The sequence below is a fragment of the Tamandua tetradactyla genome, chromosome 4 (assembly GCF_023851605.1).
Source record: "Tamandua tetradactyla isolate mTamTet1 chromosome 4, mTamTet1.pri, whole genome shotgun sequence".
NCBI classification, from domain to species: Eukaryota; Metazoa; Chordata; class Mammalia; order Pilosa; family Myrmecophagidae; genus Tamandua; species Tamandua tetradactyla.
In genome coordinates this window covers 163,036,102-163,048,181 of record NC_135330.1, presented here as the reverse complement: position 1 = coordinate 163,048,181, position 12,080 = coordinate 163,036,102, and the positions used below count along the sequence as shown (strand labels likewise).

Sequence of the window (12,080 nt, the reverse complement as noted above, 5' to 3'; positions counted from 1 at the left end):
GTAAAGTTAGTAAACCACAATAACAAGTATAAAATACTTCTAAGTTTCTGTGAGTTTAGTTGAAATGCCACAATGCTGCAATTAATAACCTTGAACATGTAGCATAAGCAGAAAGAATAGAATCACCATGTTAAAGGGCAAATAAATGCATTTGCAGTTTTGATAGATACTGCCAAATTGCCTTCAGTAATGTTTAGCCAATTACTACCTGTTTTAGTTTGCGAAAGTTGCCGGAATGCAATATACCAGATGTGGTTTGGCTTTTATAAAGGGGATTTATTATGTTACAAGTTTACAGTAGTAAGGCCATAGAAATGTCCCAACAAAGACATCCAGAGAAAGATACCTTGAATGAAGAAAGGGCTGATGACATTCGGGGTTTCTCTGTCAGCTGGAAAGGCACATGGTGACAACTGTTCTACCTTTCTTTCTTAGTTTCCTGGTTCAAACAGCTTGCCTGGGAGAATTTTCTCTCTGCATCTCCAAATGTCTCTGTATCAGCTCTGAAGCTTTTTCCAAAATGGTTTCCTCTTAAAGGGCTGCAGTGAGCAGATGAAGACTTACTTCAAATAGGTGGAGATACCTCTCCATAGAAACCATTTAATCAAAAGGTCCCACCCACAATTGGGTGGATTACATCCCCATGGAAACAATAAAAAGATCCCACCCTACAATATTAAATCAGGATTAAATGACATGGCTTTTCTGGGGTTCACAGCAGTTTCAAAGTGGCACACCTTCTATTCTCTTCTGTCACTGTGCAATGAGAGGATGGATAGAAAAGGATAGAGTTACAGCAAAATGGAAACACAAACCATTTGGGCTGATGTTGAACTGACATGCCAATGTTGAAAGTCTTTCTCCTTCAGTGGCCTCCTTGAAGCCACATCCACTTGCTTCAATCCTGCAGACTTGCCTGGATGACTTATGTGCAACCTTACTGGCTCTTCTGGTGCCCTGTAACAGAGCATCTGCTTTGATTTCTTTCTTTCCTCACTCTGCTTCCTTTGCCTCTCTCCAAGTCGGGCTGCCAGGATCCCACCCTGCAGCGGAGATGGCCAGAGCCACCTATGAGGTCTTTCCATGCCCAATGGTGGCCCTTCCAGGCAGATGGTCTCAGCAGCACCCCTACTAGACAGGATGGTTCAGCACACAGCAGCCTGAACTATTTTTGTAGATGGAATCAAAACACGCTGGGTCTATATCACGAAACTTTTATTAATTTTTTTCTTTTTGTATTATCTATTCCTTTCTTCAGACTCCGTTCAAGGAGATGCTCTTCAGTCTTCTGCTGCAATTAGAGTCCTTTCCATTCTCTCTGCTCCTCACCCTTCCCTTTCCAAGGAGAGGGGAGCAAAATGGTTTTAGGCACAGGCTTTGGTCATTATGTCAGGCCAGGTGGGGCTGGAGAGGGAGATCCTCTGGTTCTAAGGTTTTCAGTGGTCCATTGCCACCCTCAGACTTGTTTTTCTAAGTGGTTTCAGCTCTGCCACCCTGGTGGAGGTTCTTGTAAAGCTGCTGAAGATGGGCCAGTCTTCAGGGTTCCAGGGTCTGCACCCGGCCCGGGATCCTTGTCAGCAGCAGGTGAGCTGCCTGAGCCACCTTGGGCTTACCTGCCAGCCTGGGCTCCTTTCCATGCTCTCTGACCACCTAAGCTGCCTTGGATACCATTTGTTCCTCTCCTTCCTGGAAGCCTTCCTATTAAATTTTATTTTAATCTTAAATGTCTGAACGTTTTGCAGTGTCCAGGGCTTTGAGCCTCTTGGTCTCCATTTTGCTTTCCTTTTTTCCTTTTTCCTCTGCATGGAGTGATTATGTTGACAATAATGGATGATGTGCATCCCTTCCTGGTTTACTGCAGACATTTCTCTGGGTGTGTGTGTGTGTGTGTGTGTGTGTGTATAATTCAACACTGCATTAAAGGGGGATTTTTCCATTGAATAAAAGTGTGGTTTTCCAGGAAAAAAAAAAAAGACACACAACTCGTCTGCATTTTATTAAATTTCCTTATGCCTGCAGGCACAATATCTATTGATTGATTGCTTTTTTCCACAAGGGATATGTAAAAACAAATGTTACCTGAAAACCTGACTAATCACATTTTCTTCAATATTGTCCCAAAGTTGAAGTTTGGTGTTTTTATTCCCCTTCCTAAAACTACCCTTATTTTCTTGGAACAGAATAAATAAGTTTGAATACCAAAATTTGGAACCTCATTTCTGAAGCACTCTATTTTAAATATCAAAATATAGCTTTGTATCTCCACAGCAGAGATAAGGGCAACAAGAGTATAGTTTTACTTTACTTTTGCTTTTATTTCTTACTCTCAAATTGCATTTGGCCTTTACTGGTATATTAACTGAGCTCATTTTCAACTTGTGTCTAGCAAAGACACCATCAGTTTCTAGAGAGCAAGTCAAGGTATCTTATTTAGGGACAATGCCCGCCATTTTAATGAAAGTATGTCTTCTGTGGGTTGTACTTTTTCCCTTTCTATCCTGTGTATTGATTATTGCTTGCAGCATTTTGTTTATTGCATTTTTTGCATCTTCTTGGCACATACTGGCCTTAAAATGTTCTGTTTTTTTTTTTGCTATGCTCTATATACTATGTATATAGTTCCTACTAGAGCATTTAGTCTATAATATTTTATAACCTGTCTGAAACCTATACTCTCATTATTTTTCCCTTTTCTTCTCTCTCTCCAGATTATGAATTGCTTTGGCATCTTTCTCCTTTTTAATTATTTACAATTTGCACTGCATGAATTGTGGTGCTTTTCAAAGTTATTCACCTCCCGCAACACTGAATCTGGGTCTCCCTATGTTTTGAGAGTTTCTTTTCTTTTTTTCGAATTGCAGTTTGATTTCTGACTTCAACTCCGACAGTGTCTAAAGATTCATGATTGGTTTAGAAGCCACAGGTCAAATCCACTATTTTCCTTCATTTTTAAAATTTGAGGCTATAGTTCCAACATCAATTTCCCTCTATCTAGTTGGCCTTGAGGGTTGTATTAATAATTGCATTACAGTATGATGGTGTTGGGTATAGTAGAGTATCTGATTAAGATTTCCAACTCTAGAACCAGATTATTTGGTTCAAATTCTCGCTCTATTACTTCCTAGCTGTGTGATAGCAGGGGAGTCATATAACCCTTCTCTGCCTTATATTCCTATCTATATGACCGGATCATAATTTATGATTATCATAATCATAAATCAAGTTTTTTTGAGAATTTAATATGTATTTATCAGTAAAGTCCTAATAAATGTTAACTAATTTTTTTTGAACTGCTGTGTACTTTTCTGAATGCTTTGTTCCACCCTGGCTTATATGTAGAAAGTTTGTGATTTTAGGAGTACTTAGAAGGCTCCATTTACCTGCAAAGTGCAAATTCCTCCACTCTTCTTCCATAAGTCCCTGTTCAAAGTTAAAAGTAAAATAACAGAGCTGAGAATTAACATCAAGAGACTGAGAGAACCTTCTCGACCAAAAGGGGGAAGAGTAAAATGAGGCAAAGTGTCAATGGCTGAGAGATTCCAAACAGAGTCGAGAGGTTATCCTGGAGGTTATTCTTACGCATTAAGTAGATATCACCTTGTTGTTCAAGATGTAGCGGAGAGGCTGGAGGCAACTGCCTGAAAATGTAGAGCTGTGTTCCAGTAGCCATGTTTCTTGGTGATGACTGAACAATGATATAGCTTTCACAATGAGACTCTGTGAATGTGAAAAACTTATGTCTTTTAGTTACTATATCAACAGAAGAGTAGAACATATGGAATAAAAATAAATAATAGGGGGAACAAATGTTAAAATAAAATCAGTTTGAAATAGTGGTAAATGAAAGCGAGGGGTAAGGGGTATGGTATGTATAATCTTTTTTTCTCTGTTATCGTTTTATTTCTTTTTCTGTTGTCTTTTTATTTCTTTTTCTAAATCGATGCAAATGTTCTAAGAAATGATGAATATGCAACTATGTGATCATATTAAGAATTACTGATTATATATGTAGAATGGAATGATTTCTAAATGTTTTGTTTGTTAATTTTTTTAAATTTATAATAAAAAAAAAGTAAAATAATATTGTTAGGCAAGCCATGGTGGCTTAGCAGGCAGAGTTCTCACCTGTTGTGCTGGAGACCCGGGTTCAATTCCTGGTGTCTGCCCATGTAAAAAAAGAAAAAAAAACTGTAAAAAAAAAATATTGCTGACAGAGCAATAGCGATAGATAGCAAACATTTAATAAACATCTTGTACATAAGAGGCCCTGTGATAGGTGCTGTATCAACATTATCCTCTCTTTTTTTCTTTCTGGCTTCAGTGTTCAGCATCCACAGTTGATGTTCTTAGATCCCAGGTCATCAGGTCCATGGGCTATGTTCTCATCTCAGACCACATTGCTGGCCTTCTCTCAGCACTCTTTCCTCACCGTGGGGTCAGGGAACTGTTTTCCCTGCATATGCTGGGTGAGGCTGCCCTCAGGCCTTTTCTCTTTGCCCTGGTTGGCTCTTACTGCAGAACAAATGAGCCCAAAACATAGTGGCTTACAACAGCAATCATTCTATTATCTCTCACAATTTCTGTGGGTCAGAAATTTGGGAAAGGCCTGGCTGAGCAGTTCTGGCTCAGGATCTTTCAATCAGGTAATGGCTTGTGTCGTTGCGGTTATGGGTTGACCAACCATGTCTCTGTCCTCATGAAGTCTCAGAGCCTCTCCAGGTGGTCTCTCTGTTGTGCTTGGCTAGGGTTGGTTTGGGCTTCCTTCCATCACAGTGACCTCAGCAAGTGGCTGCTTACATGGTGGCTCAGGAATCAGACCCAAGGCAAGCTGCTGCAATGCATTTTATGTCTCTTCAGGTGTATTTTGTTAGTTACAAGAGAGTCTTAGGTTAACCCAGTTTCAAGATCTCAACCCTTGATGAAGGAGTGACTAGAAGAGCATTTGGGTCAAGAGATACTATGGCTAGATTTAGAACAACCTGGCATACCCTAGACACCTTTCCCCATGCATCACTTAGGATTTGGCTCAGCTGCTTAGAGCAGAAAACTTATATAATAGAAGCCTAAACCAAAAAGAAATGTGTTTTTCTCTTATGTTAAAGAGCTCCAGTGGCAGTATTCTAAGGCTGGTATGACATCTCCACAGTCATCAGTGACCTAAGCACCTTCTGTCTTTCTCCTCTTATAACTGGCTTCCTTCTTAGGTTTGCCAGTTGGATATAAGATAGCTGCTGTTTCTCCAGTCATAACATCCACATTCCAGGGAGCAGAAAGGGACCCCTTTCAGCTGAGACAGACCCCTTTAAGAGAATTTTTCCTAGACATTCTACCCAATGACTTCTATTTAAATTTCATGGAATATGCTCTCTACCAGGGAAGGTAGAATGGACCAAAATACTTAGCATGTTGCTTTGCCTAAAATACAAAGTAAGTTCCCAAACAAAATAGGTGTTTGGGAAGCCACCAGCTGGTTTGCCACCCTCAGACATTTCCCTTTTGAGTACCATGCTGGAGGCAAGACTTCTTTTTGAGTCTTGCAGACCCGTCGTCTGTACCTGGAGAAGCCAGTTTCCCTCTTCTCTGAGAGCCTTTCAACCTCATCTGGAGTTCCCAGGGCTCCGTGCTGGAAGTACCCTGCTCAAGGACCTACACCAGCAACTAACTTAGCTCCTGCCGCACAGCTGATGCTCTCCTTAGAGGTAACTTTTTCTGAGCTTTACTGGTGGTAAATATTGATCACTTACATTATTATATGTTCTTCCAAATCTGCTGTTTATGCAGTAAGCTCTATGGCTTTCTTCTCAGGGCTTAACTTTTGTTATTCAAAGCCAACATTTTAGAATTCAAAAAGTATTTTCTCCCTCCAAAGCCCAGGACTTTTAATCTTATGATTTTCCAGGTGATTGTCTCTGCCATGAATTTAAAAAATTCATTCGGGAAAAAAAAATCTCTTCAGTAAATTACTTGATTGCTTTTCCTACCTCAAATCTAGCCATATGAGACAATGCAGTTAGAAAGCTCTCACTGTTACTGGAATAGGGGCTAATAAATACCAGTAAGGGGTAGGAAAGGAACCTTAGGTAAGAGTTGAAAATATTAGCTACTAAAATAAACACCAGTAATACAACCAGAAGGGCAATGCAATTAAAGGAGTTGAAAAGTGGAAAAAGCAAAGAATTCAGGTTTGTGGGAAATCTGGAAAGATGTCTCAGGGCAGGGAGAATTTGAGTTGGTCCTTGAAAGACTGATGTCAGAAAACAGAAGGAATCGCATTGCAAGATGGGGGAAAAGGGAGCCTGTTTGTGTCAAATTGTGCAAAAAAATGCCTGAGCCACTCTACTGTTTTTTTAGGAAGTTTATATATTTTTAGGAAGCAGTATTGAATGACAAAGGATGTATGGGGAAGCAAACAGGGTAAAGTATTTATACAAATAAGACTACTTTGCATGACATGCTGTCATCTGCCAACAAATATGTATTATGCCCTGATGATCCAGGTAACATGTTAAACCTGAGACTTCAAAGGTGAAGAGAACTAATCTGTGATCTTAAGAAGTTAAGGGTGTGTTGGGGAAGTAAGTATATAAAAATAAGTTATAGTATAATTTGATAAGTGCTGCAATTGGGATATGTATAAGGTATAGTATGAATGTTCGAATGGACTCATTTAAGAAGTATTTATTGAAGCAAGTCCTCCTTCTGCACTCTCCCACCATGACGGGCCCTGAGGTGACAGGTGCTAGGGGTACAGGGGGACAGGAAAGCTGACACTGTTCAGCTCTTGGCACTTAGAGTCTAGGGAGTGAAAGAAGAATTTTAACTGCCAGGTATAAAGGCCATGCAGAAACACTCACATTTTCATCCTGTTGAGAAATTAGGGCTATGAATATGGAAATTTTACTCTTAATACTTTAAAACTTGTAGTGATTGCTATTATTTGAAAAGGACTTTAACAGCTTTCTAGAGATAAAGATGAGCACTATATGTATTACAGTATTTTGGACTTTCTTGTGCTGGCATAACGCTGAGAATTCAGAGTGAGAAGGTTGTATAACGAGCAGTAGAAGGGTGTTTCTAGTGAGGACAATTTGAAAACTTATTTTGGAGATTTTCTTTTCTTTTTTTTTTTAACTGTCCTTTTGTATTATGGTAATAGTAAATACACTGCTTCTTTATCTACTGTTAATACCACAGAGTTTGAATATTGACTAAAATATGTATCTCATCATACTTGCCTTTTCTCTGAAATTAATAAGTTAACACATATATTTTGAAGGTCTAAAATATGTCCAGACAAGTGTTAAATCTGCAACATGAACTTTCATTTGTGTGCTTGAGAAAGAGATTCTAATTCTGTTTCCCATCCCACTTTATAGAAAGCTTGGAATTCTGATTGAAGCAGTTCGGTCAACATTAACCTGATGCTCAATTGTCTTGCAGGTCCTTCATTCGTTTACTGATGCCATTTTTGATGAGTGGATGAAACGGTTTAAGCCTTCTGCAGATGCCTGGCCTCAGGAGCTGGCACCCATTGGTCACAATCGGATGTATAACATGGTTCCTTTCTTTCCTCCGGTGACTAATGAGGAACTCTTTTTAACTGCAGACCAACTTGGCTACACCTATACAGTTGACCTGCTAGGTAAATAATGCAACTTCTAAATGGCCTGACTCATTCATTCTCTAAAGGAGCTTGCTTGCTTCTTTTTTCTGTTTGTTTTTTTAAATATATATAATGTAACCTAGACCTTTGATTGATACACCCAGAGCTAGTTTTATTTGTTGACCATTTTCTAGAATATATATGTGATGGTTAAATTCATTTGTCAACTTGGCCAGGTTATGGTGTCTGCTTATTTGGTCAAGCAAGCACAGGCCTAATTGTTACTATGAGGACATTGGTGGGTTTAATTCATCAGTCAGTTGATTGCATCTATATCTGATTACATCTACAATTAACAAAGGAGATTGCCTGCTGCAGCGAGAGGAGTTTCATCCAATCAGTTGAAAGCCTTAACGGGAGAACTGATAAGTCAGAAAGGAGAATTTCTCTCTCTGCTTCAGCCAGCCAGTTTCTCCTGGGGAATTCATCGAAAACTTCATTGGAGTTGCCAAATTGCCACCCGCCCTATGGAATTTGGATTTGCCAATCGGCGCAATTGCATGAGCCAATTCCTGTCATCATAATATTTACATATACACTTGCCTCAAACAAGTATATTTACATATACACTTGCCTCACATATAAGGGAGATGCCAAAATACTCAGTAATCATGAAGTCATAATATAATGAATATTTTTATAAATCTAAGTTAAGACAAAAAATATAATGAATAAACTCTCAAAATTAAATCTCAGTCTACAAAGTAATTAATAATATTTCTGAGCTTACACCTCTAACTCCAAAGTCATCCAGTCCCTGGTATCTGTCCCTCGTTTTCCTTCTAGTTCTGCCTCTGCTGCTGCTCATTCTCCTTACTGTTTCAAAGTTTCTTTTCTTTGGGCAGCTGAGGACATGTCTTTTAAACTTATTTCTCTCTCTTTGCTGTCTGGAATTAATAATAAGTTTGGAATATACTTCATGAACTTACATCCAGTCTCAATTAACATGTGTATACTGAGAGCCCAAACATGCCCAGAATGTGTTAAATCATTGGAAGATACAAATTAATGTTTATCTAATGATTTGACAAACACATTTTTAATCTTTCCTGGGGAGATACATGTATAACTGAAAGGTTAGAGAAAAGAGTTGAGAGATTTGGGAAAAGTTTCTTGGAGAAGAACCTTGAACTAGATTCAGAGGGATTGGCAGATTTCAGGTAGGTGAGGGGGAAAGCAGGGAGCATTGTAAATGGAAGAAGCATGGGGGACAGGACAGTCAAAAGTATGCTTGGTCAAGATGGAAGACCAGGAGATGAAAGTCTGCTTATACGGGACAGCTAGTTAGAGAATGAGAATTACGTTTGGATCTGATTATTGAGGGCTTTCAAATCTAAGCAGAGGAGTATGGAAAACAACAAAAGGCAATTATTTTTTATTCCTGAACAAAGAGATGTCAGAATAAATATTGGCGTTTTAAGAAGATGAGACCGGCGGTAGATACTTTGGGATTGTGGTAGGGGAAGATAAAAAAAATCCTCTTGATGGGATTTCATCAGGATGGGTGAGGACCTCACTGGTATTGGAGGAAAAGGACTAGAAGGAGAATCTTACATTTAGAGGAATATGGCTTATAGAACTAGATCCCAGTTTAGAGGAACTGAAATTAAGATGATCTTACCAAGGAAAAGAAATGGTAAATAGGCAAAAAATACTAAAAAAGCAGAAATCCACTAATTTTGTGGAAAAGTGCTTATAAAATATGTTTGAGTAGAGGATTGAATTTATCATGTGGAAGTTTCTGATTTTATTCATAAGTATTTAAAAGGGTACAAGTGTCATCTCCTCCTGCTGTTGGATGTCTCCTGTTAGAAGACCAATCTGATGTCTGTTAAGCATTTATCAACATATAAAAAAGGCAGAGAGCAGAGCAGGTCTCCTTTGCCTCAGGGTTGTATATTTTGCAGTTCCCCAGATACCATTTTTAGCACGTACTTTTACAAATGAGTTTCTAACTCACAAAAGTAGTTACGTACTTCCTCAGAGAGTTTATTCTGCACAAGTATTTATTGTAAGAAAAATGTTAAAATGCAATATAAGCTGTATTTAAATAATAGAATGCCATTTCTAACCTCCTCCAGAAGAACAATTGTGGATGTGATAAATAGCTAGTAAGGAAGGAGCAGATAAATTTCATTCTAGCAAGAGTAGTTTTGCTTTATCAACAAAAAAGTGCATGTGAAAGGCAAATTGGTTTCTTCTTTCCTTATGTCAGGGCATCCAACTGATGAAAACTGTGATCATAGATTCTTCTCTTCTGTTTTAATTTCAGCCGAAGAAACTCCAGGTTGGAACACAGTCTTCCCAGTGGTGGTGGGAGTGCTAGTGGTTTCGGTCGGTCTTTTTGCACTGCTGGTTTTTCTTCACTATAGAAGACTTCGGAAAGGATATGCACCCCTGATGGAAACACATTTAAGCAACAAGAGATACACAGAAGAAGCTTAGGGTGTTCATGGCTTACCTTAGAGAAGAGGCTGGCCAAGCTGCAGTTCTGACCCTGCTAATGCACAAACTAATCCCCACATTTATCCCTTTAGTTTAAAATCTTTGGCAAAGGTTCTTCTGTGGTAGTGATTCCCAATACAGAATATGCTTAGCTGTTGTTTCCTGTTTGTTTAACAAACTCAAGTTATTTCTGTCATCAAATAAAGACAGAGTGACAATTTGTGGTATCTGATGATTCCTCATATTGATTCAATCTCCCAGGGTTCTGAGAGCACCAAGAAATTGATGGGGTGAATTCATTTAAAGTTGCAGGTCAGTGTAATTTGAGACCTGGGCAATATAATGGTTCAGTCTCTCTTAGCTTGTGTTTTCATTTATAATGGAGGCGGGGAGGTTGGGGAGGTGGGGTGGCAAATGCTATTGATGAATTTCTAAAGTCTCTTTCAGCTATAAATACCCATGTTTCTAGGTGCTCACTCTCCCTGATTATTTTCCTGGGACTTCCTTTTCTTATTTTCTCTGTTGTTTATTCTCCAGCCTTTAAAATGACCCTGAAGATGAAAATAAGCCTTATTGTTAGAGGATGGAGATTGAATGCATGAATGAATGATCAATTCTGTCCTGTTGTAAATTAGATTTTACAGAACTTGTTAAAAATCTGTAGCTTTTAACAATAGACCTATGGCAGGATTCAATTAGCTGGATAAACATTGATCTTATAGTGGTAAATAAATAGATGAAGAAATAAAATTGTAGAGCTTTTTAGTTCTTTAATATACTGTTTTAAAACTATTAACAAGTAGAGAATCATTCTTTCCAGGAAAGGTGGGCTAAAGAAGGCTGGTGAAGTTGTAAACCTGAACATGAAATAATTCGATTCGGTTCCCATTACTCTGAGCTCTCATCTGATTGATCCTGAACCAATCCCTTAACCGGGTAGCCCATGAAAAATTATTCACATGTAATGCATTTGGCTTGCTGGTAAGAGTTGATTTTATACTCATTAATACTATATTGTACCGACAGTTGCATGTGAATATTAAGCAATTAAGCCTTACCATTTTAAATCAAACCATCCACATAGAATATGATAATTTAGAATCAAATGGCTATGTTTTGTTAAGTAACCATCAGATCATGAGAAATAAGAATGAGGCAATCTTTACTAAGATGTTCAGACTTAACAAGATGGTCCCCACTTTTGAAAAGTTGAGGTTATTGAGATTGCAAGGCACTTTTCATTGGCTCATATTTGGTACTGGTGCATCAGTATGAGGCCAAAATCTGGAGAGTGACAGTCTGTAGGCTACTTTTTGGCTCCTTTTCTCTGGAATGGATCCTGTTAAAGAGGGCTCTGGAGCTGCCTTCTACATAGAGGGGGCCTAGAGAGGGCAAGATTCACCAAGACCCAGGCTTATCCTCTGGAACAGGATTGCTAAAGACTCCAAAGCCAGAGAAATGGGCATCATTTAAACCACAACCCATGCGTAGATCTCAGTCCCTGCAATAAACAGTACGCATGGACAACACAGCAGCGTCTTCTTCCCATGTTACACTCTGGAAAGTTAATGCTGGCTGTGATCGCGAAAAAAAAAGTATTGGGGAACACATTATTACATCCTGCTTTTAAACTAAAAGAAATGTATATTAAAATGAAAATATAATTGTGCATGGTGGATATGTTTCTAAAAAGTTATGTGTAAACCAATTATATGTTAAAAGTACCAGGAGAAATTATTTTTATAGATGAATTATTATGAATGATTCTATAAAGAAAATAACCTCTAGCTTGTCCTTCTGGCATATTAGGATTTTAATACATCAAATTCTTATCAGGTTTCTTTAAATCAAGATCTATCTGAGTTAGAAATAAATAGTACTCATTTTTACTTAACTACTGTAATCTACAGTGCATGAAAATTTTAATAAATATTCTTATAATGTCTTCCTAAGGAAAATAATTTCCTAGTTT

General features: G+C 38.3%; 1 protein-coding gene across 1 annotated transcript in view; it reads left to right on the top strand.

Annotated features, from left to right (window-relative positions):
• The window catches only part of DCT (dopachrome tautomerase), a 34,846-nt gene extending 24,398 nt beyond the window's left edge, over positions 1-10,448 (top strand). Inside the window, exons 7-8 of the mRNA XM_077155848.1 lie at positions 7,441-7,642; positions 9,936-10,448. Coding sequence (XP_077011963.1) covers positions 7,441-7,642; positions 9,936-10,108 — 375 coding nt within the window. The 3' untranslated portion in view covers positions 10,109-10,448. The remainder of the gene's footprint in view (positions 1-7,440; positions 7,643-9,935) is intronic.
• Positions 10,449-12,080: the final 1,632 nt, after the last annotated feature.